General features: G+C 35.1%; 1 protein-coding gene across 3 annotated transcripts in view; it reads left to right on the forward strand.

Moving 5' to 3' along the window:
• Positions 1-27,511, forward strand: part of Smg1 (SMG1 nonsense mediated mRNA decay associated PI3K related kinase) — a 97,530-nt gene that overhangs the window by 8,289 nt on the left and 61,730 nt on the right. For 2 of the 3 annotated variants that reach the window (XM_058576449.1, XM_046436398.2), the window contains exons 2-9: positions 15,804-15,967; positions 16,479-16,634; positions 18,923-19,059; positions 20,154-20,212; positions 21,108-21,321; positions 24,477-24,602; positions 25,023-25,095; positions 26,360-26,457. In XM_058576449.1, the coding sequence (XP_058432432.1) occupies positions 15,804-15,967; positions 16,479-16,634; positions 18,923-19,059; positions 20,154-20,212; positions 21,108-21,321; positions 24,477-24,602; positions 25,023-25,095; positions 26,360-26,457 (1,027 nt within the window). Of the gene's footprint in view, positions 1-11,603; positions 11,662-15,803; positions 15,968-16,478; positions 16,635-18,922; positions 19,060-20,153; positions 20,213-21,107; positions 21,322-24,476; positions 24,603-25,022; positions 25,096-26,359; positions 26,458-27,511 lie in introns of all 3 variants that reach the window. The other variant, XM_058576461.1, reaches the window with a different exon arrangement.

Genomic DNA, 27,511 nt, shown 5'->3' on the forward strand with positions numbered 1-27,511 from the left:
GTCTTTGTTGTGTAGTTACTATAATGTTAGTATTCCCTTTGTTTTTACTGTAATCTTTGAGGATATAAAAATTGCATCATTATTACTATTTCCCTATTGTAAGTTAATATTATTTTTAATTGGCATTCTAACTGTACACATTTATGGAGAACAGTACAGTGTTTGAGTATATGTATACAATGCATATAATGTGGGCTGTCACCCCTCACTTAAAATTCTTAGATATTTGAAATGTATTCCTAGTTATTTTGAAATATACATTGAGTTAACCACCCTGCTGTGCAATATATTTTGAAACTACTGCTTTTTGAAACTTTGTATCCTTTGACCAACACTTTCCCATCCCTCTTAGTCTATTTAAAAGCTTGCTGTTTTAACATTGGAGAAATTACAAATAGAACCTAGGTGTTTTAGATCCTCACTCAGATTTGTTTAACAGTGCTGGGGATCGAACCCAAAGGCACTCTACTGCTGAACTTCACCCCTAGCTCTATTTATGTATGTGTGTATGTATAAATTCCAAGACAGTTAAAAAAAAAAAAAAGTGCCTCCTTTAAGTTGGGGGAAGTTTGGCCTGGAACTGTGGTCTTATTGCCTCAGCCTCCTAAGCCATTGTAGTTACAGGCATGCACCACCATGCCTAGCTTAAGTGTCTTTATTTTTAAGAATGTGTCCATATATTTGCATCGATTCTTCACAAATATTTATCTTAGGAGAAGTTGGTGTCATGAAAATAATAGTAGATTAAGAATGGGAAGACAGGGCTGGGGTTGTGGCTCAGAGGTAGGGTGCTCGCCTAGCATGGGTGAGGCATTTGGGTGGATCCTCAGTACCATATAAAAATAAAATAAAGGTATTGTATCTACCTACAACTAAAAAGTAAATGTTTTTTAAAAAATGGGAAGACAAAGATTTTTTGCATTGGCACTAGAACCTGTACCTCTGAGGACGTAATTCTTGAGATCTGAAGGTGAAAGTTTGAGGGTTAAAGATAATGTTTGGGAAATTACTTTCAAAATTATTAAGGAGCTGTGCCAGTGCTACATAAGTTGCTGTGTCTGGATCAGAATCTTTTCCTGGTAGAGTGTTTTCCTAGCATGCATGAGAACCACCTTCCATCCCTAACACCACAGGGGGAACACAACAGCAGCAGCAAAACCTTCCTGAATTATCTTTTTCCTACGAAGATTTTAAAAATTACTACACACATGCACACATGCATACACATGCACACACATGCACAAGTTCAGATTTCATTTTTCTCCTCTCAGTATAAAAGTATATGTGAATGTGGGGCTGGGGTTGTGGCTCAGCAGTAGAGCGCTTGCCTGGCAAGTGCAAGGTCCTGGGTTCGATCCTCAGCACCACATAAAAATAAATAAACAAAATAAAGGTATTGTGTCCCAACTGCAACTAAAAAAATAAATATTAAAAAAAGTATATGTGAATGTAGCTTATACAAATTTTGCAAAATTTGTGTCAAGTTTTTTAGAGGACACATGGAATGGAATCTCATAATTGTTAAATTTCTTGTTAAGTATGACTTATATGCATATTTTGAAAAAATGTGGTGGGTATAGAATTAATTGTGCCCTAGTATGGTGGTTCTCTGTCATCATTTCCTAGTGTGCATCCATAAACTACGCCTATTTCAAGTTGGCTAGTGAGGATTGTCTTCGTAGATCTTCATGATCCTTTTTTTTCTTCTTTTACTATTCTTACTTTAAGAATTTACTACCAACCGAAATCATAAGCAGCAAAAATAATCTCATTTCTGTGACTATTTGGATATTTTGAGGAGCAAGTACAGGTGATATTAAATAGAGAAAGGGTAGCAGGGCACAAGACTGCTGCCTGTAATCCAAGCTATTTGGGAGGTTGAGGCAGGAGGATCCAGAGTTTGAAGCCAGCTGAGGAAACTTAGCCAGATTCTGTCTCAAAATAGAAACTAAAAAGTGCTGGGGATATAGCTTAGTAGTAGAATACCCTTGGATTCAATTCCCACACACACACACACAAAAAAAAAAATAAGAAAAAGAAAATGAATAAGTTATTCCCAATTCACTTAAGACCCATTCAAGACCAGTGAAACTCACCAAAATACCTGAACATAAGTGGATTCTAGACTAAGAAAAATAATGGGTAAACATATTTGAAAGATAAATAATAGTATTAAATTATCTTAATTTTTGGAAAAGTATAGTAATTTGAAATGGATAAATCATTCCTGCTTCTTCAAGTGTGCCCATATCTTCATCTTTTTATAATTGCTTTCTGTTATGGATTTTTGTTTTATTGTAAATATTCCTTTTTTCCTAATGCAATATTATTTCTTAGAGATTTTTTAAAAATAAAATTGTCACAACATAAAAAAATAAAAAGAAAGGGTAGGTTGTACTTTGCTAACTTTTGCTATACAGTTAGAATTTAAGAACTAATTCTGAGAATATCAGCTAAATGTTGAATTATTTTTTTCTTGTCTAGTGTATATATACGTATTTTAATTTAATTTTGTTAGAGTAGAAAGGATGCCAAAATCATGGAAAGATTGTACTGTGTCCTGTAATAGTTTTAAGTACTTTGGGGGAAGAGGGAGAACCCACTTGTATCTCTAGACTAATGAAATTTTATATTAATATAAGAATGTATATACAGGATTAAGCAATCATAAGATTTTGGTTCTATTTTAAATTGTAGTATTATAAATTTACTTAAAATGAGTAAAGGATTGGTATCTTCTGAGAAACTTCATTTCTAGAAACATTGATTTTTCTCTTGTTGTAAAAGGAGTTGTAAAAGTTACTTATTTTAAACCTCCTAAATCAGTCTGATTGAAGAATTATGAACAATAACCAAAAAAAGGATGGCACATAATACCTTCTAGGTGTACGTGATTTTTAAAGTGTTTCATAGTTTTCTTAAACTTCAGGCTAAGTAAAAATACCTCAGTAAATTTTTGGCTACTGCTGAGTACAGTGGGAACATTATTTCTCTGGCTCTGATTGCTGCTTACTAGTATTTTTCAGTAGTTACCAAAAATGTCTTCATTATTTTGTTAAAGTTAGAAAAATAGTGATTATTTGAAAAGTATCTTTCTCAAAAGTTGATTTATGATATCATATCTTTTTGTTTTGTTTGGTACCAGGGATTGAACCCAGGGGTGCTTAACCACTGAGCTACATCCCAGCCCTTTTTATTTTTTATTTTGAGACAAAGCTTTGCTAAGTTGCTGAGGTTGGCTTTAAACTTGCAATTCTCCTGCCTCAGCCTCCTGAGTGATTGGGATTATAGATGGGCATCCCTTTGTCTAACTGACATATCTTTGGAAATTTAGCCGAGACCTTATTTATCTATTTTAAGTTGTATATGGACACAATACCTTTATAATATTTATTTTTTTATTTTTTATTTTTTTGGCGGACACAACATCTTTGTTTGTATGTGGTGCTGAGGATCGAACCCGGGCCGCACGCATGCCAGGCGAGCGCGCTACCGCTTGAGCCACATCCCCAGCCCAATATAATATTTATTTTTATGTGCTGCTGAGGATTAAACCCAGTGCCTCTCACAATGCTGGGCAAGTGCTCTACCACTGAGCTAAAACCCTGGCCCAACCTTATTTAGTTTTAAACAGTAGGAAATGCCTATTTCAGGAACATCCCTGAAAAAAAGATGCTGATGCTTAAGTAGATCAGTTTACCTCGAATATTTAATCTGATTGAAAGTAGCATGTTTCTTGACCGTTTATTGTTTAACAGTGTTCTAAGCCTGTTTTCTCCTCAGAATATGTAAGAGGTGTCTGGTAGGAATTACTGAGGATGTTGAAAGAAATCAGAGTCCTTTTAAAAATTTGCTTGCTATCTTACTATAATTCCAATGGTGAAGTTGGAAATAGAACCCCAAGGTATTTTGGATTCTTCTCTCAGAAGTATTTATATTTTAAGAGGACTGGGGTCATGCTTACTTTGAAAACATCCTCTAGATATTTCTGGTAATGTCTTCCTCTTTGTAGAGAATTAGTGATGTGGAATATAAAATTCCGTAAGTGCCTTTTCATGTCTGCCATGGCTTTTAACGATGTTGCGTGTGAAAGGATGCAACTGCAGTTGCAGGCTAGAATATTGCTCTCTTGGCGCCACCATCTGTGGGGTATCCCAATCCCATATTGTGACAATAACAACTCACTTGACTGTAGTTTTCTTTAAGAGCATATATGTCCAAATTACGTGATATTTGTTTTTCTTAATATGTTAGAAGTGTTTTTTGGTGACCCTATCATTTTTCTTGACCATATTGAACTGTGAAAAAAGTAATGTTACCTGTTACAAGGCACATTTAGTATTTATTTGTTTATGGAATTGGGGAACTCACAGGCACTGTACCACTGAGCTACATGCCTAGCGCCCCACTAACCTTTCTTTTTTTTTTAAAATTTTAATACAGGGTTTCACCAAGTTGTCAATGTTGGTCTTTAACTTAATGATCCTCTTGCCCCAGCCTCCTGAGTTGCTGTCTGAACAAGCCTGTGCCATTGCACTTGACTAGCACATTTAAAGAGCCCTTTGTACATTTTAGGATTATTTTTTAAAGAGAAGATTTAAAATATGTAGTAATTAGAAAATCTTTTAAACATGTCAGTCCCTTGGGGTGTGCTTGAATTTGTTTGCTAGAGGAATTTTATAAGAATAACTTTATAGTCATTATTTGCATATTTTTACGCCTTTGAAGATGGTTACATGCTTTTTGTTTGTTAATAGCCTTTTCCCTGGTTATAGAGGCCCAGTCTGTTTTAGAGACTCCTCTTTTAAGATTCCCACAGTGTAATTCTTAGTGATTCATAACTTCTCTGTCCTGAAAGGCTGTTTGGTATTTAACTGAAAAACCTTGGGTGTGTGTGTGTGGGGGGCCTTTCTTTGTAGATTTTTCAGTCTTTTTTGTCCTCCTTGTAGTGGAGAGGTCATAGAGTAAAAGATTTCCTTTCAACCTTGGCAATTTCCCAGGCTAAAAGGGATGTTTCTAGAGTACTTCCAGGACTTGCTGACAAAAGAGGAAGATAAGCAATTCAAATGAAAGCCAAAGCAGGGTATCTTTGGGGTTAAAAATAAAGACGGGGAGAAAGTCAAATCCATTTGGTTGACTTTAGGTGAATAATTACTTAGTCATAAACTTATTTTTGTGAAAGGAACACTGGATTCATATTTATATTGTAGATTAGATATATACCAGGTTTTATAACTAGCAATAATATTCTCAGTACCTAGTAAGATGAATTTATGCAGTTGAGGTAGAGTGTCAGAATACTTAAATACCTAAATTAGCAGTGGATTTCATGTCTCCGTCACAGCTCATGATTTTCTAATTTTACCAGCTTAATGCTTTGACTCTGTTTAAATTTTTTGCATTATCTTTCCATGGTTAGTTACTGAGAATTTAGCCAGAGTTTTAGAAGCTATCAAAATAGACAATAAGGGGTCTGGGGTTGTGGCTCAGCGGTAGAGCATTCGCCTAGTCCGTACAAGGCCTTGGGTTTGTTTGTTCCTCATCGCCACATAAAAATAAATAAATAAAATAAAGGTATTGTGTCCAACTGCAACTAAAAAACAGTATTAAAAAATAGGCAATAAATATTAGAATTTATAGTTTATTCTTTAAAAAAAAGACTAAATGCTGTATGGACTATCTTAGGCATTTTTCACTCATTGACAGAATAAAATTACTGTTCTAGAAATTTAGAACTTTTTATGATATATTAGTATAGATGACAGTTGTCTTTTAGTAGTATGTTTCTTTTTGTACCTTAGCTAGGTTAATCCTTTTTTGAGTCTTAGCTTCCAGCTGTTTATGTACTTGATTAATTTAGATCCCAGTAATCTGGCTTCATCGGGAACAGTGATTTTAAGCTAGTGCTACATTTTTTGCTTTTCCATTTAGAGTGGCTAAATATGGTAGGCAATATAAGACATGAAATGCTGAATTATTAAAAGTAAATGATGTATTTTACTTATATATTATATCTTTAACTGTACAGAAAGCTTTTGTGTGTGGTGCTGGGAATTAGACCCAGGGAATCCTGCATGTTAGGTAGGGGCTCTACCACTGAGGTACCTCCCCAGCTCAAGAAAGGCATTTCTTTTAAAGTCAGGTTTTTGAGGTATAATTTACATGCTGTATAGTTCTTTCAGTTTTGACAAATGCATATAGTAGTGTAACTACTACCGCCACAACCAAACTATAGCCATTCCCCCCAAATTTCCTTGTGTCCTTTTGTAGTCAGTTTCTACCTATCCCAGGTCATTTTTTTTTTTTTTTCTTTTCAAGAAAGTCACAGATGGGGGAAGGGGGTAGATAGCTCTGGTGCACACTCCTGAGCCTGAAGCAGGAGGATTGCAAGTTCAAGATCAGCTTCAGCAAATTAGCAAGGCCCTAATTAAATTAGGGAGACCCTGTCTTTAAAATAAAAAGGCTGTGGGTGTAGCTTAGTGGTTGAGTGTCCCTGAGTTCAATTCCCAGTAACACCCCCCCCCCCTTCCAAAAAGGTCATGGTTAAGTTTTTTTTTTTTTTTTAATTATTGTAAATGTACATAAATTTACTACTTTTAAATTTATTGGTATTAAGTATATTCATGATGTTGCACAGTCTTCAATACAGTCTAGTTCCAGAACTTCTGTTGTTCCCAAATGAAAACCCTGTACCCATTAAGAATTCGCTCCTCATTTTCTTTCTCCCAATCCCTGATAACCACAGTCCTACTTTATCTATTTACCTATTCATGTAAATGGAAGCATATAATGTATGTTCTTTTGTGTCTAGCTTGTTTCACTTAGTCTAATCACCCATGTTGTAGAATGTGTCAGTACTTCATTCTTTTTATAGCTAAATAATAATCCATTGTATAGATATACTACATTTGTTTACTATTATTCCGTTAAGGGACACGTGTTTTCTCCCTCTTGACTAATGCAGTGGAGATTTGTGTTCAAATTTCTATTTGAACACTTGTTTTCAGTCCTTTTGGGCATATAACTAGGACCGAATTTGTTGGGTTACATGATAATTCTCTGTTGAGCTTTTTGAAAGATGGCCAACCTGATTTCTAAAGTGACTTAGTGATTTTACATACCAACCGGCAATGTCTGAAGGCTCTAGTTCTTCCACATCTTCACAAAAACCTGTTATTTTCTATTTTGTTTTAAGCTATGATTATATTGGTGGATGTGAAGTGTTTTCTCCTAGTGGTTTTGATTCGCATTCCCCAAATCACTAATACGTTGAACATCTTTTTATGTGCTTATTGGCCACTTGTATATCTTTTTTTTTTTTTTTTTTTGAGAAATGATAATTAAAGTGTTTTTTCTCTTTTGAAATTTTTGTTTTTTTATCTTTTTGTTGAGCTATGACTTCTTCATATGTTTTGGATACTAGGCCTGTATAAGATGTCTGATGCACATATTTTCTTTGATTTTTGTGAGTTGTCTTTTTACTCCCTTGATAGTGTCCTTTGTACAAAAGTAAGGTTTAAAAATGCATATTATGTAGATTTTTAAAACTCAGAATACATTTAAATATATTGATGGGCTGCCACTTTATATTTCTGGCCTCTTTTTTAACTTAAAAGAGAAAACTTTTTTACTTAAACAGTCATAATGGCTTTGGAATTACCACCAGTCGTCTACTTTCCTACCCTTTCCTCTGCTTTTCATACAGCAGCTTTTATGTTCAATTCTCCTGAAAGGTGATTGGCATAAAGTAGTACTTTCTGCCTTCAGTAGTAAGGTGTCAAGCAAGAGAGCAAATTGAAACTAGTGTGTAACTACAAGACTCTGAACCAGTATGGGACACATTTTGTGTGCTCTGAGTTTGGCGAATGAATTAAGTGATGAGATTTCTTCTGAAACTGCAGAGCATTTTATATCCCTTATTTAAATTAACAGCTTATACAAGCTAATGTATTTTTATGTTATTTGAGGGTTGGAACCATCTCAGTTCATCTTTTGGATTTTATTTTTTTCTAGTCCTGGGGATCAAAGGTCTTGTGCATACTAAGGCAAGTGCTATAGCACTGAAATATACCCCAAGCCCAAAAATGTTGTTGATTTTGATAGAAGGTTTTGAAGAGGAAATGTGGGTTGCAAGTTGAATTTTATAGAAAAGTTAGTGGCATATTAGGCTCAACTGAATTCGAGTGGAGAGAAAGGTCTCAATGAAAATGGGCAATTGTTTAGTCAGTAAATAATTTTGTATGCCGCCTAGGCAGTGGGGAACAATAATAAGCAAAGCTAACAGGCCCCCCTGCCCTTGCAGTGTTTACAGTATTGTAAAAGAACACAGTTAAATGAATGTTTCAAATGATGTAAGAGGTAAGGGAAACTGTTAGGCTCTCTGATGGAGCATATGTAGCAGATACTCTGAGTCAACTTCAGGAGTCAGAAAATTTCCCAAAAAAGTTGGGGCATGAGGGATAAAAAGAAAGCTAGGGTTGGTGAGGGGCCATGGCAATGGTATTTGAGGCTTGCAGAGACGGAGCAAGGTGAGTCTAGGCATTGAAAAGTTCGAATGCATGGGGTATAGAATTACAAGAAATGATTGGTAGAGATTTAGCTGAAAAGTGAAGCAAAGTATATAGGATGGTAAGGGCCAGTGGGAGAATTATTTTTGTGCAGTGTGCCGGAAAGATGGGCCAGACATGATGTGCCGGTGGGGTACATACTACCGTCAGCATGGATTGCAGGGGCGGATACAAATGGAAAGGATCTCTAGAGGGCTAGAGAATAGGCTTTAAAAGACTCCAAGATTTGCTGGCTTGATAGAAGAAACTAAAGGGGCCTGAAAAAGTAGGACCAGAAAGGGAAGAATCCATTTGCCTCACACTTTTAGGATCTGACAGGTTATTGGGAAAAAAATTTAAAAGTAGGTTTTTCATTCTGCCTGTGTCCTTCCACAAGTCACCTTTGTGCAATGACCAAACTGCTCAACCCTACTCAGCGGCTCTGAGAAGGCTGCTGAGAGGATGAATAGATTGAGGCCGGAAATATATCTTGGATTTAGCAACTTGGAAGTCAAGTGGGATTTGCCAAAGATCAGTGATGCAGAAGTTGGACCAGTGTGGGTTAAGAAGCTAGAAGAGGCGAAGAAATGTGCATGTGGAGTATAGACAACTGTGTGGAGTATAGACAACTTTATTACCTTGACCCAAAGAACTAAGGCAGGTTGTTGAGATGGAGGGGCATATGGGCTTGATGGAGTTTTTCTGTTTTTGCTTCTTACATACTTCTGTGGTTTTTAATGAGAGAGATTAGGAAATTTTACATTTAAGGAGAGGATTTAGCTCTGTGGGAAAAGTAGACTCCTTAGGAGCAAGTATTTGAGAGAAGGTGGAAGCAGATGGAGTCCTAATTGAGGCCTAGAATTGGGTGCAGATTTTCCCCCTTGGTGAAGTAGAATGTGAGGGAGTTTGTGGGTGTAGGAATGTGAATGTTAGGTGGATATTTTGGAACTGAGAGAATGGGGAAGGTCTGAACAGAGTATGTGGAGCATGCATTGGAGGGCCCGGGAATGTGGTACTTACCAGTGAATCACAGAACTGGGCTTATTCAGGGTTGAGTTTTGCAAGATTGGTGTGAGAACAGTCATAAAGATAATTAAATTAATTGGGTGTTATTGAAATGATAGGACTACAAAATCTAATAACCTGGTGAAGAACCAAAAGACTACGTAGACTTGAAGAAAGTCCAATTTTCTGGAATGAAAGTCCAGATTCATTGAGAATGGTATTGAGAGAGAATGAGTAAGGCAAACTGAAAAAAACCCATGGAATTTTAGAGATAAGAAGGCCACAAGCAGCTGTTTCGACCTTGGCAGAAATAGTTTGGGGGTTCCAAAGACCACGGTTGGGTTGAATATTTCACCAGGACTGCTAGAAGGACTCACAGATATTATCACATGGATACAGTTTATTGCTACTAAAAGATTCATATTAAAATCAGACCTGACTAAAGGGCACATAGGCCTTCCGGGTATGAAGTTTACGATTAGCCTTTCCCTGTGGAACTGGGAACAGTGTTACTTTCCTGTTGCTACTGATGTGTGACCATACTAATGGAGTATTGCCCTCTGGCAAGCTTGCTCAACATTTGTGTCCAGAGTTTTTTGGAGGCTTCATGGCTGACTGCCCTACAGCTAACCTTAGTCTTTAGCCCCTCTGGAGGTTTAGTTGATCCTTGTGACTCAAAGCTACCACCATAAATTGCATTGTTAGACTTTTTGGTGTGGCTCAAAGCCCTCAGGTGGACAAGGTCCCCTGTAATAGGCTTGGCATTTTAAGAGTTTAGAGATTACCTTCTAGAAGTCATAGGTAAAAAGCCAGAACTTTCTTATCTCTCTGCAGTGGTTATTTATGAGTTTTAATCTGATTAAAAATTGTCAACAGTTCATAAATGGATAATTTAAGATTTGGTATTATACTCACCTAAGACTTAGGTAGCTGAGGAAGTTTAACCAAAAAATTATATTAACTTAATATTTTAATATTGCAAAACTGTGATGCAAACAAATTTACAATTAAAATTTTGACATGATCTAAATTATTATATTTGAGCCTAAAATTTTCAATGAGAAGTGTTTTGTATAATGAAGACTCTGAGCCTCCCAAATGAATTTTTAGTCATAAACTCCTGTAGTGCAGCTTTTCAATGTAAAAGTGATACAAGGCCCAAGGTTATGCATAGTTTGGCCTTTCCTCTTATCCCTCATGAAAATATGTCTGAATTCAGGTGAGTAAGAGACATTATAAAGATAACACTGGATTTAGTTTTACAATGTAAATAATTTTCAAGTAGTATCAACTGTTAGTATAAAAATTTCCAGTGTGTCCTACAGCTGCTCTGTGACAGTGATACTGTCTTTGAGTATCATTGCTTTAGAGAATAAATGCATTCCTACCTCTTTAGCTTTAGTGCAAATCTCATTTCCTGGTTTATATCTGTTACAAATTAGAAGTCACTTCAAGTGTGAAAACCCTTAATAAGCCCAGGTAAAAACAACTTGAAGTAACATTATGCTTATTCCAGTGGCACCACTGGTGTGGTGTTTGCATCAAGTCATTTTGGGGTGCTTTACGGAAATACTTCCTGATAGGAAATTCCCTGACTTCATGTTTCAGAGATGGCTTTCTTGGGAGGGTGGGGTTTGTTCTTTCTAGTGCTGGGCCACAATACCATTTAGCCAGGAGATACTATCCCTAAATACTTGATGTGAGGTCTGAGTATTTGGGTCATTTAAAATGAATGACTTCCTAGATTCATTACGTTTCTGTATATTGACTATAACTAAAATGAGTGGTAACTATATATTTGCATGTGATTTGTATGCTAGAGTTAACATTTAAATTCCTTTATGTACCAAAATTTTTGGTTGCCACCTTAAGCCTCTTTATCCTCTAGGGCCCACAGTGGCTTTTCCTCTCAATTTTTGCTTCAATATACGAACCCAAGGGGACCGTAGTTCAACTAAAAACACCTAACTCATGAATGATATTTGCTTCATGTTTGAACAACAAATGTTTTAACCCACTGTCTTCACTAATATTGTAACTACTGTCTTACAGATTGACTTGATGCAAAACATCACAAAGGCTCCATATTATACAGTATGCGATTTTTGAGGTATGAGCTTTAGAAACTTACCTCTCATGTGGCATGTACATCAGGCTTTAACTTCAGTTTTATCATTTTGGGGAAATTTATGCATTTCTTCTTTTTTTTCCCTCTTCATAATATTTTTAGAGTATTAAAGGGACTGTAGGCACATTTTTGGATCCTTGCTTGGATTCTTAGCCCTAATAGATAAATTTTCTTTTTCCACTAATTTGAGACACTAATTCGGGCAGATGATAGCTTTTTCAGCCCTTCTAACTAACTAGCTTAACATTTATTCCTGCCTCTTGGAGTTCAAATCTGCATTTTCTATTTTGTGTCTTTGATTGTCTCATTTTAAGTGCTCATTTCCATTTTTTAACAGTTTTCTGTTTATTGGACTGGGATGATCTTGTTGGTCTAACAGCCTAACATTGACAGTTTTTGAGACCCAAGCAGTCTAAATATTATAAAAATAGAGATTTCATATAATGCTGTGCTTTGGGGTTCAGAATATTTATGACCTAAATTCTGGTTGGAAATGTTTTGATCGATTTGTATTAAAAGAACTTGGCATCTAGGGAGTTTTTAGGCAGCTCTGAGTCAGTGATTATAGTGATTTTTTTTGTTGTTGTTGTATTTTTGAAAACCCTAATTGTTGGGTCAAAAAAAATCTTCTTATAACTCATGGGATTTTTTTAAAAAATAATTTTTAAATTGTAGGTGGACACAATACCTTTATTGTATTTATTTATATGTGGTGCTGAGGATCTAACCCAGGGTCTCTCACGTGCTAGGTGAGCTCTCTACCACTGAGCCACAACCCCAGCCCACTCATGGGATTTTAAAACCTAATATTTCTAGCAAATTGGGAAGATGCTCCTGGTTTTATACATTTAGTTTGAAATCAGATTCATACTAGTTAGAAATTTGTTGATAGTGGTAAATTGCTTAATTTCTTCAGTGAAAATTTTAAAATAAGTTTTTGTATAATGTAAAAACTTTTGCTTCTGTTCACACACTCATGAACTGCTTGTACATTGTCTATTATGCAGCTAACCTTGAGTTTATTTTTTATTGTTATTATAGTAACTCTTAATGTACTCTACAAGCTAAAGTATTTAAGAATTCATTATCTTGTTTAAGCCTCACAATAAACTTAGATAGCTGTTAGCCCCCATTTTATGCAAGAGGCAACCAAGGCCTAGAGATGAAGTAATTTGTGCAGAGGCACATGTACCTTTTTAGTGTTGGAGCTGGGATTTGAGCCCATGTCTTTTTTTAACTTGTGTTCTCTACTGCCTTATGTTACTACTATGTCACCAAAAATGATACAGATATTTAACTCTTAATAACAGTTAGGTTAGTATAGGTGATGATGAAAACAGGAAGTGAAGTCATGTTTAAGTATTGGTAGACTTCAGTTATCTTTGTATTTCAGAATTAATCTTGTTATTTTATTTGTTCATTTATTAATAGCTTTTCTAGGTTGTGTTAGGTGTCATTTATATGGAATTCAAAACCTGTCATAAAAACTTATGAGCTCCCTTTTTATTTAAATATATATTTTTTTAGTTGTAGTTGAACACAATACCTTTATTTTATTTATTTATTTTTACGTGGTGCTGAGGATCGAACCCAGGGCCTTGCATGTGTTAGGCCAGCACTCTAGTGCTGAGCCACAACCCCAGCCCCTCCCTTTTTATTTCAGAAAGTAGTGATATGGTGTATTAGGGTTTATTATAGATGTGCCTTTTTTTTTTTTTTTTGGATGCCCCCAGTACTGAGGACTGAACCCAGGAGCATTCTACTAGAGCTGCATCTGCAGTCCTTTAAAAAAAAAAAAAATTTTTTTTTTTTTTTTTAAATTTTGAGACAGAGTCTTGCTAAGTTTCCTGGTCTGGCCTTGAGCTTGAGATCCTCCTGCTTTAGCCTCTTGAGTAGCTGGGATGATTACAAGCATGTGCCACCAGGCCTGGTCTTATAACTGTATGTTGATTATGCTATTTTTAGATACATGGAGAATGTCTTTTCATTAGTTGAAAAAAGTTCTTAGGTGCCATTGAGTGTTAATGTTTACTGATTTAGTATACTTAGAAAATATCCTCATATATTTTTTCTTGAAATTCCATAGATTTTATTTTCCCATGTTTTGATACTTAGCTTTGTCTATAAACAAGTGAACTTTGAATATTTGAAAAAGATATCTATTAATTAGAGCTGTATTTTAATTAGCTAGGCTGTAGAATTTTAGTAAGTTTCAGGTTAAAAGCCTTTATAATGCTTTTAGGCTTGTACCAGGATGCACCTGTGGTCTGCGTGCTATATCAACAGTGATTGTAATAATACAGGCTAAGGTGTCCAGCTGATTGAGCTTATGCAGTTTCATGTTAAGTATTAATGAAAAAAAAAAAATAAAAAAAATTAAAAAAAAAGTATTAATGAAATACGTGTACAAGCTATCATTTTTACACATGGGAGTATTAGAATAGTTTCTGCCCTTTCCAGTATCCTAAACTTTTCCAAAATGATCGTAGATTCAGAAGATGTTTTAAATAAATATAGAAGTGACCTCCCCTCCCTCAATATTGGGATTGTACTCAGGGGCACTCATTGAGCTACATTCCCAGCCCTTTTTATATTTTATTTTGAGACAGGATCTCTTGAAGTTGCCGAGGGCCTCATCACTAAGTTGCTGAGGCTGGCTTTGAACTTATGATCCTCTTGCCTCAGCCTCCTGAGTTGCTGGGATTACAGGTGTGCGCAACCATGCCTGGCCAGAAGTGATTTTTTTTTTCCTTCCAGGAGAAAATCAGTAGGAGAGCAACTACTTATTTGTATTTTTTTCACATGCTACCAAAAAAAAAAAAAATTGTTTTCTTTCTTGACATTTTTGTGATTGATGGTTGGAAGAATTAAGATTCATGAGAAATTTTGTTAGCTTTGTTCTCTTTTTTGCTGATGAGGCAATGAAGGCATAGAGCAGACACTTGTGCATAAGGATGCTAATTTTACCCTGGGCTGTACCACTTGTTTGTTAATATCTAAGGATCAAGTATTATTTTAAATAATACTTATGTAGGTTATGGACCACAGCATTCAGATTCAGCTTTATTGGATTCCATATACTCTTCATTTTCTTAAAACTTTGTTTTCTCCCTTTTTGTAATTTAATTGGTATTCTTTACAGTTAAGACATCTTCAATGAGGTCTTTGATATTGCAGTGCATAAACATAATCTTATTTTGCAGCTAATGTATTCTTTGTCCTATTTGAGCTTGCTTTCAAATATCATTCTGTGTTTTCCCACCACATATTTAAGGATTCAGTTGAGAGTTTAGGACACATTGATAGAATACTTTTAAATATGTAGTAGTTAGTCAACACATTGTCCCTGCCCCATGTGCTTCCAGTGTTTTTTATTTGTATGATTGAAAAAGACTGAATTTTTTTGTTGTTGTTTTTACTGATTAACTCTTAATCAGTTTAGGAAGAATTGTGGTGTTTTTTTTTTTTTAAAGACCAAGTATTACTAAGTTGCCTAGATTGGTCTCTAACTTGTGATCCTCCTGCCTCGCTCTTCCCAGTTGCTGTAATTACAGGCAGGTACCACCACACCCAGTTTAGGAAGAATTACTTTTTTTTTTTTTTAAATTTTTAATTACAGATGGACATAATACCTTTATATATTTTTACATGGTGCTGAGGATCGAACCCAGTGCCTCACACATGCAAGACCAGCGCTCTACCACTGAGCCACAACCCCAGCCTTTAGGAAGAATTACTTTTTAAAATCACAGTATGAGAAAAAAATCCTGGACCAGGGTGACCACATCCTGTTTTACCTGGGACAGGAGACTTACAGTGCTAAAACCAGTAAAGTCTAGAGAAAGCTAGGATGAATTGCTCACCCTAATTCTGGTAGTCATTCATGTTTCTGAATGGATTTTTAGAATAAAAGACTTAATAACTGGCAATTCATCCATCAACAATTAATCTCTTTCCAGTAGAAAGAAAGACTAGTCAAATGAATAAATATATGTAATATAATAGTACTGGTTGAATATAAAAGGTAGGGAAAAGAGAGTGGCTTGTATAAAAGAAAAATTTATGGTTTTGGTTATTAAAATATTTATTTAAAGTTCTAATCTTATTCTTTTCTGTTTTTACAGAACTGATAGTGCATCAGCCGACCCGGATAATTTAAAATATTCTTCAGCCAGAGATAGGGGTGGTTCTTCCTCTTATGGACTGCAACCTTCAAATTCAGCTGTGGTGTCTCGGCAAAGGCACGATGATACCAGAGTCCATGCTGACATACAGAATGACGAAAAGGGTATATAAATTTTCTTACTTCTAGAGGCATATTTTTAGTTTCTATTCTTTTCTTTCTTTTTTTTTTTTAACCTACCTGCCTTCCCTTTCCTTCTTTGTTCTTCTCAGCTCTGTTCTGCTATGTTTAAAATACAGTCTTATTTTTAAAAACTTCATAAGTTTATCCACTTCATTATTTTTAAGATTTAAATATTTTAATACACATAAATGCATTGTATATTTGCCAAAATATACAATATTATTATTAAGACTGAAGTTCTTCCACATAGTTTCTCCTCTAGACTTTTAAAATGTTTTTAAACAATGTGCAAAATTTGACTTAATTTAGTTTTCATTTCTTTGCTTATCTTTCATTGAAGGAATTAAAATGGTTTCAAAGTAAGCAGCATAGGGAATACTTGGGAGAAACAAAGGTTGGTTGAATTGTGGATGGATAAGAAGATCCTGAACTGTCTGGGACAGAGTGAAACAAAACACTCTTAAAATAATAAGTTACTCTGCTGTTTTTCAAGGTGGCTACAGTGTCAATGGAGGATCTGGGGAAAATACTTATGGTCGGAAGTCGTTGGGGCAAGAGCTGAGAGTTAACAATGTGACCAGCCCTGAGTTCACCAGTGTTCAGCATGGCAGTCGTGCATTAGCCACCAAAGACATGAGGAAATCACAGGGTAAGGTGGGGAAAGCTGGGGACAAACACTTATATATCATCAAAGACTGACATCTCTAACAGGGATGCCTCATTTCTTACCCCAAGCACAAGTGTAAGCTGATTGGTTTACTGTAAGTTGTAAAACATGCAGGTGGCACTTGTTTATGTTTGTTTCCTGTGAACTATTCATTTCCTACTAAAAAGTTTAGAAGACTGGATAAAGATCTTACAGGGTTTCCTTGCTTTTTATCAGTACTGAATGGGTAGTATATATAGCAAGTCTTAAATATAGAGTGGGCCTTTTCTTTTCTTTTTTTTAATATTTATTTTTTAGTTGTAGTTGGACACAATACCTTTATTTTATTTATTTATTTTTATGTGGTGCTAAGGATTGAACCCAGGGCCTTGCACGTGCTAGAATAAATTGAGATTTATTCTTTATTGGAATCACTCTTTGGACACTTATATCACTTTTTTCTCCCTAGTTTGTGAATGTGTATCTTGGTGAACATCTTTGTACACATAACTTTTTGTTCTTTATTTTATTTATTTATTTTTATAGTTGTAGATTGACAGAATGATTTTATTTATTTTTATGTGTTAGTAAGGATCGAACCCAGTACCTCACACATGCTAGGCAAGTGCTCTGTCACAGAGCTATAGCCCCAGCCCTGTTATTTTTTTGTGTATACTTTAAATTTTTTTTTTTTATTTTTTTATGGCACTGGGGGTGGAACCCAGCAGCATTCTACCTTTGAGCTACTCTACATTGCTCAGACTGGCATTGAGCTTGCACTCTTCCTGCCTTAGCCTTTGAGTACCTGGGATTAAAGGTGTGTGCTATCATGCTTGGCCAGCATATAGCTTTTTAAAAAATGATTTCTCTTGGTACAATTTCAGAAGTAGAGTGGCTGAGCTAAAGGCTATATTGTTAGTAGAGTGAAGCTTTTGATTTAAAATATCCTAGAAGCTAGAATGTGATTCTGAAGGACAGATGAAAGAAAAATCCTAAGCAAACAGAATACCTCATTCCAGAGGTCCAAAGAAAGGTTCAGAAACAATTTTCTTTAGGTCCATGCCAAGCTGTTTTCAACATTCTGATAAAAAGAGTGAGTAGCCAGGCATGGTGGTACACTAGTTCAAGACCAGCCTAAGTAACACAGTGAGACCTATCTCAAATAAAAACAGTTAACTACAACAACAAAAAAGAGTTTGTTTTAAAAAGTTAATTTGGTTCAATTCTTCTTCCCCACAGGCTCACTGATATACAGTTTGATGGTTATAGCATTATAAATAGAGTAGATGTCCCAGATGATAACCTAATGACACTTCAATGTCCATTTTTATTGAATTATTGTATGAGCTAGAGATTTGTAAAAATCTTGTTTCTTTTCCCAGATGATAGGTTCCCCCTTTGAGAGGGATTACCAATTTTCTTTGTACACTTTACAGAAAAATGAAACTGTCACACTGTTTGATATGGTTTGTTGTTTAGGCTACATGGCTAGTCATGGTAAATAGCACAACTAAAAATTTTCTTTTAAAGTTTTGTCCTTACATGTATTTTTATTATATTAATATAAGCACTATTTGAGTGTTTGTGCTTTTTCTTATCATGAAAAAATAAGAGAAGAAAGGTTCTGGTTTGTCACTTTTCTAGTGATAGCATGTCTTGCATATGGTTGGTGGTAATTAGACATTTGTTGAACTCCATGTGTGGTTGCAATTTGCCAAGGCCTTGTCTTAGAAAAATGATAGTGTGAATAAGAGGTTTCTTCCAGGGTTTATCTAGATGAGAAACTAAAGCATACAACCTATTTACTTAATCGGGTCATCATCCCTAACTTGTAGAAATCCATTATCCCCCTTCTCTTTTTTTGTTGTTGTATTTTATTTTTTGAGATAGGTCTCACTGAGTTACCTCAGCTGGTCTTGAACTGTAGTGCACCAACATGCCTGGCTACCCACTCTTTTTTATCAGAATGTTGAAAACAGCTTGGCATGGACCTAAAGAAAATTGTTTCGAAACCTTTCTTTGGACCTTTGGAATGAAGTATTTGGTTTGCTTAAGAGTTTTCATTCGTCTTTCCTTTAGCAATCTTTATTGAGGGTTCATGGATCTGTGTCTAGGCACTCTTGATAGAGCTTGATGGATAGAAATGAACAGAATAGTGACAGGAACTGCATTTGTTGTTTCTGAATGAAAAATCTGGAGATGACGGTTTTTGAGGTACTTTAAAATATTTGGGCTATACACTTAGTATGTTTATTTATATTTAGTAAGCAACAAAATGTTTTTGTATTCAGAGCGATCGATGTCTTATTCTGATGAGTCTCGACTGTCGAATCTTCTTCGGAGGATCACCCGGGAAGACGACAGAGACCGAAGACTGGCTACTGTAAAGCAGTTGAAAGAATTTATTCAGCAGCCAGAAAATAAGCTGGTGAGTGCAGTGTGTTTGGAATTGTTGATCATTTCTGTGTTTGTGTAATAGACTAGTTATTACTATCTGGAGCAGTTTGAGAAGGGAAAGGGTTTGTTTCTGAGGGAAAAAAAATGCAGATTTCTATCTCACACTTATCTGGCTTCTGTTATAGAACCTAATGACCCCTAATGTATAATTTATCTGCTTCTGACAATTGTGGGATCCATATTGATGCCTTCTGCAATAAAGTGCTTTAATTTGGGATGGTGGTTACTATAGTTTGAACTCAGAGGTGCTTAACCACTTAGCCACATCCCCAGCTCTTTTTTATATTTTATTTAAAGAAGGGTCTCACTGAGCTGCTTAGGGCCTAAGGCTAGCTTTGAACTCGTGATCCTCCTTCCTCAGTCTCGAGAGCCGCTGGGGTTCCAAGCGTGTGCCACTGTGCCCAGTAGTGCTTTAATTTTTAGCACATTTGTTTTCTTGCATAATTCTGTTGTCCTCCGTTTTTCTTTTGCTATTCCAGAACAGAATATCTGTTTTTCATATGTGAAATGAAGGTACAGCGTACATATTTTGTTCTTGGTAGTTTGGTTTGTGACCAGGATTAAGGAAATGGAAAAACCCTTTCAAAAACAAAGTTCAGTACAATTAGAAAATTTTATCCATTTAAGTAATTTTCTAAAGTTAAATTGATATAGGGCATGAGAAAACTAATAAAAAAACAATAGTATAGAGAAGCAAAACAACATTTGGTTCACAGCAGGTTCTTCCTTCCTGCACATTTTATTATGAAAAGTTTTAGATGTACAGCAAAGAATTTTACAGTGGACCTTTTAAACCCACCATGTTGCCATTGACATTTGACCTTATTACTTCATTGACTTTGTTTTTCTCCCTCCATTGATGATTATGATTGTTTCCAATGGATAAATTCTTTTATAGTCTGAAGGGAAACACGCCATTGCTGCTATATGCTCATTGGGATCTGGGAATAATAAGGAAACTAAGGTACTTCTAATTATAATTTGGAGTGGAAGATAAGTGAAAACAAACTACAAATGTTATTCTTTAAAGCATAGGAATTAAAAGTTTATTATTATTTTTTAAAGGTACTAGTGAAGCAATTGGATAATATCTTGGCTGCTGTACATGATGTGCTTAATGAAAGGTAAGTCAATATGGTTACATTTAATTGACTTTAAAAAATATACACAGGATATATCCACTGACTTTATTTATAATAAACATATTTGATGTTTTATGGAGTCCTTGTGTCATCTTTATCTGTGGTATTTATATGTTACTGTTGTACCAAAGGAATCCACCTAAAAGGGAATATTTTCTAATTTGGCAGTTGGAGTGAACATCGATTTGTGGAATGGTGCACACTCTTAACACAGGCATGAATGAATGGGATTAGATTTTATAAACTAGGGAATTTTGTAACTGCTTAGAGAATGGAGGTAAAAAGGAGATTCCTTCTATGAGCAAAATAGGCAGTATTGGAAAGCACCCAGAACGTAGGAGGTCATAGACCTTGCTTACCTTTTCATAGTTTTATTTTATGTAGTTGCTTATCAATATTATGGGTAAGTTAATGATATTGTCCTTTTAAATTTATTTTTAATTTTTTAGATATTATATACTTAGCTTACCATTTCCCATTTTTATAGTCCTTACATATTGAATAATATAAGTAATGGAGTTACTTATATTGTGTTTTTTCATTTGTTACTGCTGTTTTCTGTGAATCATTTAGTTTGAAATGGAATTTGAAGCCTGAATTTTAGCACTTCTGAACCTTTACTTACAGTTTGTTGATAATTGATTTTGTAAAAGAAAATGTAATGTCTGACAAAGATACTTTTGAGCACTAAAGAATAAAAAGAATACAGTATTTAGATTTGCAAAATTTCAGCCTTTTATGTAATTTGAACTTTAATGAAAAAATTTAAATTTTAAAAAATGTCTGAGACATTCTTTGTAAGATGTGTCATTCTTGTCATCTTTGAAGTCTTATGCCTTTTGTATGTGTTTTATTTCGTTTGCTTTAAAATCAACAGTAGCAAATTGCTTCAGGAATTGAGACAGGAGGGAGCTTGCTGTCTTGGCCTTCTTTGTGCTTCTCTAAGCTATGAGGCTGAGAAGATCTTCAAATGGATTTTTAGTAAATTTAGCTCATCTGCAAAAGATGAAGTTAAACTCCTCTACTTATGTGCCACCTACAAAGCACTAGAGACTGTAGGAGAAAAGAAAGCCTTTTCATCTGTAATGCAGGTAAGGATGAGGGGAGAAAACAAGTGATGTGCTTGGGAAAAAAAATTGACCTTAAAGTGTCCTTGTAGGGGAGCATAAGGAAAGGAAACAGAATGGGACTTATCTACTGGTTGTAAACAGGATGTAAATGAGATTTTTCTTTCTGAGTTTGGGTAAAGGGTACATAGTAAAGATAGTTAAAGTAAGTTTTAAAAAATTTGGTCTTTTTGCTTTTTAGAAACTTTCCTTTGAAGTTACTTAATGCTAGAATGATCTACAGATTCGAAAGTACGAACTCCAACCAGGAGAGTTGGAAGGAGTGGGCCTCACATTTTTTGAGGGAGACAGAAGCTAAACATTACACCTTGTTTCTAAGGCTTTTTAGGCTTGATAAAATGTCGAAAATTTTTAATCCAAGCGATCTAAAAACTTTTTTATATAAAAGAATACTAGCTTAGTTTTATTTTACTTTTGTGTGTCTGAACGTATTAAAGGTCGTTCTGGGCTGAGGCTGTAGCTCAGTGGTAGAGTGCTCACTTAGCACATGTAAGACACTGGGCTCGATCCTCAGCACCACATTAAAAAAGAAGAAAGAAAGAAAGATATTGTGTGTCCACCTACAACTAAAAAAAAAATATACATATACATACATATATATATATATATATGTATATATATTTATTTATTTTAAAAAGCTAGTTCTCAATTTGTCTGGTTTTTTAAAGGCAATACCAGGGATCGAACCCAAGGGATGTGCTGTATCACTGAGATCTCTCTCTGTCCCTTTTATTTTCTGAGACAGAGTCTCACCAGGTTGACCATGCTATCCTGGAACTTGTGATCTTCCTGCCTCAGCCTCCTGAGTAGTTGGGATTATAGGCGTGTGCCACCATGCCTGGCCTCAATTTAGTTTTCAGCAAGTTTTTAATTAAATTTTTGTTGAGGTAATGTTTTTATAATTAGAGTTTTGGTTTTTAGAGTATATGACATTTTTTATTTGCTTTTTTAGTTTATTTTCATTTTTATAAAAAATCAGATATAAGAAATAATTCTGCTTTTTGAAAATTATCTTTTTCCCTAGTTATAGAAGTTCTTAGCACAATTTTAGGAATGTTTCAGATAATTATCTGTAACTAAAGAGTGTAACATAAAGTTGGGCTTATTTTACATGCAGCTTTTATATTATGAATATTTCCTAACTATGTATTTTGAAAAATTTCAAATCTTCAGGAGAACATTTAGACCAGTAAATACCCATATATACTTCCTCTAGATTTGTCATGTATTAGCGTTTTTTTTTTTTTTTTGGGTACTGGAGATTAAACTCAGAGTCTTATCCATGCTACTAATCCTACCACTGAGCTACATTCCCCAGCCCCCACATATTAATGCTATAGTTGTTTTATTTCTACAATTTTTTTTGGGGGGGGGGGTGATTGAACCCAGGGTGCTGTGCATGCTAGGCAAGCACCCTATTACTGAGCTACATCTCTGGTCCTTTCTATCTTTATTTTGAGATAGGTTCTCTTTAAATTGTCTAGGTTGACCTCAAATTTGCAATTCTGCCTCAGCTTCTGTACTAGCTGGGATTATACGCATGCGCCACAGCTCCTGGTGCTCTGACACTTATAAACACATGTGATATACAGGCACGCACATGCACAACACTTTTTAGTTGAACCATTTGAAGATAAATTGTACTCATGACAATTCACACCATGTTTCTTTCAGTATGCATCTCCTATGAATTAGGCAGTCTGTGTAACAGCAATATTATATAAGAAAATGAGTTTTTATTACATACATAGTCTATAATTCAGATTTCTGTAATTGTTCCTTTTATGTGTGAAGGGGTGTACTGGGGAATGAGCACCAGGGGATTCTACCCTGCGTTATAGACCCACCTCTTCTTATTTAGTTTTTGAGAAAAGGTCTTTCAGCATTGCTAAGTTGCTTAGGACCTTGTTAAGTTGCTGAGGCTGACCTTGTACTTGATCCCTCTGCTTTGGTCTCCTAAGTCATTGGGATTATAGATGTGCACTACAGTGTTTGGCTACAATTGTTCATAAGATGCCTTTTAGAGCTATCTGATCCAAGACCAATTCAAAAGACAAGTGTTATCTTTGGTGATATGCCTTTTTATTCTTGATTTATGTTTTCCACATCTTTTTGTATGGAGCAGTATGATTTACTTTTTAAGTTTGTCATCTTATTTTTTAATGATTCAAGTAAAAGTTTCATTCTGATTGTTGCATGACACCAGATGGCAAATAGTATACAGTTGATACGTTAGTTGGATACCACATAGATATTAGTCACACATGCAGAGTTTGATCACCTGATTGACGGAATGACCACAACATCTTCCTGTTGTGAAAGTTTATTTTTCTTTTGGAATTAGCAGTATGGACGGGATTCCTTGAGACCTTCTGAATATCCTGTTTTTTAGTAGTGTTTCACTCAATAACTTTTATCATCTCTTGATATTCTTTTAGGTTTTGGAGTGTAACATTGGCTATTGCAAAATGGTGGTTTTCTAATTCTAGCATTTCTTACATATTTATTTGTAGCTTTCTTTTATGAAAGTGTTGTAAACATATATACATCTTCATTTTGGGGAACAGGTTTTAAAAGCTGTAAAATATTCTGTCAGTGATATTCCCTGTAGCTATTTTGATAACATTTATAGTGGTAACATGAACCTGCATGTCTTTTATGGTGATGGCCATGCGAAGCCTCTGATTGATTCTTATTGGAAGCCAATGGTATAAACTTTGCTCTAAAGCATTAATTGCATAAAATTTGACCTACATTTTAATTTGGGACATAATTGTGATTCTTTCTGCAGTTCCCAAGCACATCTTAACTTTTTGTACTTTGGAATAGTCACAGCCAGGGTAATAAATGAAGCACTTATGAGTAACATTACTTAGAACTAACTTTAATTGATATTAAAGGCATAATGTTAATTGATATTAAAATAGAGAACAGTATTTTTTTTTTAACCTTATGTCTTTGTGGGATAAGATGGTTTTTTTTTTAAGTAAGACCATAGAATTTATTTTCTTCAGTATCATAATCAATTTTAGATATAGCCCCAGTAAATAATGAATCTAATTTCCTTGTTTTCTTCCTACTTTATTGAATGTTCATGGTTTGTGACTTTTATTTTTAAGCTTGTAATGACCAGCCTGCAGTCCATTCTTGAAAATGTGGATACACCAGAATTACTTTGCAAATGTGTTAAGTGCATTCTTTTGGTGGCTCGATGTTACCCTCATATTTTCAGCACTAATTTTAGGGTGAGTTCCCCACTTTCCTTCTCTTAGGTTGGGCTGAGGGGATGTTTGTGTGTGAGGAATTGGGGAATCAGATAGAAAATGATGCTTCTGCCTCCCTTAACTATAGACAGAGATTTGAGTCCAGGGTTGAGTGGTGTAATAGTATTACTTTTATAAAAAGTACCAACTGTATTTTTGTTTCTGACATTGATGCTTAAAGATATTTGAAGAAGATAAAAATTTTATCACTGTCATAGCTGCGTTCCTTTATTTTCCCATCTCTCTCTTCCCCTAAGTTTCTGTAATGTCAAGTAGATGGAACAGAGTTTTTTATCATGATTTGGTTCACAGATAGAAGAAGTAGATGGAACAGAGTTTTTTTAAAATCATGATTTGGTTCACCTTCAAATAATTTGCTTTTCCTTTTTTGTCTTCATCAAGGATACGGTTGATATATTAGTTGGATGGCACATAGATCATACTCAGAAACCTTCACTCACACAGCAGGTGTCTGGTAAGTCTTTTCGCATATATTAGTCATTTAAATACTGTGGGAAGGAGTTAGGGTCTTCCAAAGACCAGCTGTTAGACCATTTCTTCACTAATTCAAGAAAAATCATGGCTTGAGGGAATTTTGTGGTTATCAGAATTGAGCATTGTATGTTAGTTAAATTGATTTTTTTCGAAGTAAAATTGTGTAGTTAGTAGTGGGTAGAACAGAGTGTAATGTTGTATCTATGAGAAATTTAAAGGGCTAACCATGAATCATTTGTAGCATGGAGGAAAAGATAGGTGGTGACAATATCCTGAAATTTTAGATGGACTATCTTGGTTATTTGTGATTCTTTTTTTCTTTTCTTCAGAGGTGACAAAAAAGAAAGGATGAGTGTAGAGAATTGTCATAAATGATAAAGAAATGTTTATGGTTTTGCTTGTTTTCGACTTCCATGAATGATAGCACTACTGATTTTCACATGTCAGCCATGTGCTATAGTTCTCTTAGCTTACTTAGTGCCGTAAAGTGCTGAAAATAGGACTTGCTAGTGAGAATGTCTGATCTCATTTTCACACTTTTGATAGCTAGACATGGCCCTGGGTTAGAAAGCTAGGTTGAGGGGTGGGGATGTGGCTCAAGCGGTAGCGTGCTCGCCTGTCATGCGTAGGGCGCTTGGTTGGATCCTCAACACCACATAAAAATGCAAAATAAAGACATTGTGTCCACCTAAAACTAAAACTAAATGAATAAATAAAAGAAAAGAAAGCCAGGTTTATGGTACATATTGGTATTTAAGCCTGAATCATGTGTGTAGTGACAATATAGATGTTAAATCTGCTTAAAAAAAGAGCATGAGATTTATATTTTAATTTCTGAAGATTGGTTATTTCTGCAGCACTGAAAAATGCCTTTAATCATGATCAGAACAGCATGTTTAACAGTTAGCTGTTCTAATTTTATGACGTAAGGCGTGTTTTTAAGGGTAGGCAACTTAAAAATCCAATACCTTGCTGGGCACAGTGGCACATTTCTATAATCCTGAAGGTTGAGATGGAGGATTACAAGTTTGAGTTCAGCCTCTGCAACTTAGCCAGCCTGTTTCTCAAAGAGGACTGGGAATTTGGCTCTGTGGTATAACACTTGCCTAGTATGTGTGAGATTCTAATTCAATCTCCAGTACTGCCAGAAAGAAAGGAAACTAGATACCTTTAAAACAAGGTTCTTGAATCGCTTTTAAATTTTGATTTTGCCTACTCTTTAACATTTCTTATATGATTCCAAGGGTGGTTGCAGAGTTTGGAGCCATTTTGGGTAGCTGATCTTGCATTTTCTACCACTCTTCTTGGTCAGTTTCTAGAAGACATGGAGGCATATGCTGAGGTGAGTATCTGGAAAGTTAATTCTTAAAATGCCAGTTAAGGAAATATAAATAAAAATGAAAAACAGAAGTCTCAAAACAGTGCTAGACTTACTTGAAAATAATGTAAGCTACCTGACATTTAAGCAGAAATTACAAGACCATTGCAGTATTGTTTTCGAGCTATCAGAAAGGCTATAAGAAAAATTATAGGCGTGATATTTTGCAAAACTTGAAATACTCGATAGTATTTTTCATAATATATTTTCTGAAGTTCATTCTCATTTTTGTTACCAAAAGAATCTTAAAAGTAAGGCAAATTGATGCTTTTGCAGGTGGTGGTGGGGGATCCCTAAAGACTTTGCTCTCACACATTATGGCATCTAAGCCTTGGCTTCATCCAGGTTGTGCGGCTGTATAAGTGCTCCCATCAAAACAGCCTCATCTCTTTTTTTTTTTTTAATTCCTTTACTACTTCTAGCCAATAGGATTTCACTGCTTTTTACCTGTGTTGATGTTTCCTTTCTTTCAGAGCAAAGCAAGGGAATATTTTGCTTCCACATTTTTTTCTTTGCCTCCAACATGTAGAATGAATGTATTTATTACTGGCCCACCTTTATAGCTGGTCTGCCTTTCAAAAGACACCTGTGTAGTTTGTAAAGACATTTTTTGGGGGGTTCCATAACATTTAATTCTCTGTAGTTTTTTTTAGTGCTAAATTATGTGTAGATAATATATTGGTTCTAATATTTCATTAGATAATCTTTTTCTTTGAGTGTATCTTATTTCCCCAGGTAGGTGGTACAACTGTGGACTAGTCTTATAATTTTTAAGGCTCTCTCTTTACTTTTCCTGGGCATAATATTGGTGTGGAATACCTAGGTTTTGGTACGTGGCTTAAAGGAGTACCTAAAATAAGATATTAGCAGAAAACCAATTTAGAAATGACAAAGATTTCTAGTTCCATTTATATTTAACTATAGTATATTTTCTATTATCTTTCTCAATGCCTATGTGTTGGTGTAGGGAGTATTTCCTTAATCTATTTGGTTTCACCTGGGTTTATTTAAATAAAAC

The sequence above is a fragment of the Marmota monax genome, unplaced genomic scaffold, assembly GCF_021218885.2.
Source record: "Marmota monax isolate L192 unplaced genomic scaffold, Marmota_monax_Labrador192_F-V1.1 WCK01_AAM20220418_F8-fsc00035, whole genome shotgun sequence".
Classification (NCBI taxonomy): Eukaryota; Metazoa; Chordata; class Mammalia; order Rodentia; family Sciuridae; genus Marmota; species Marmota monax.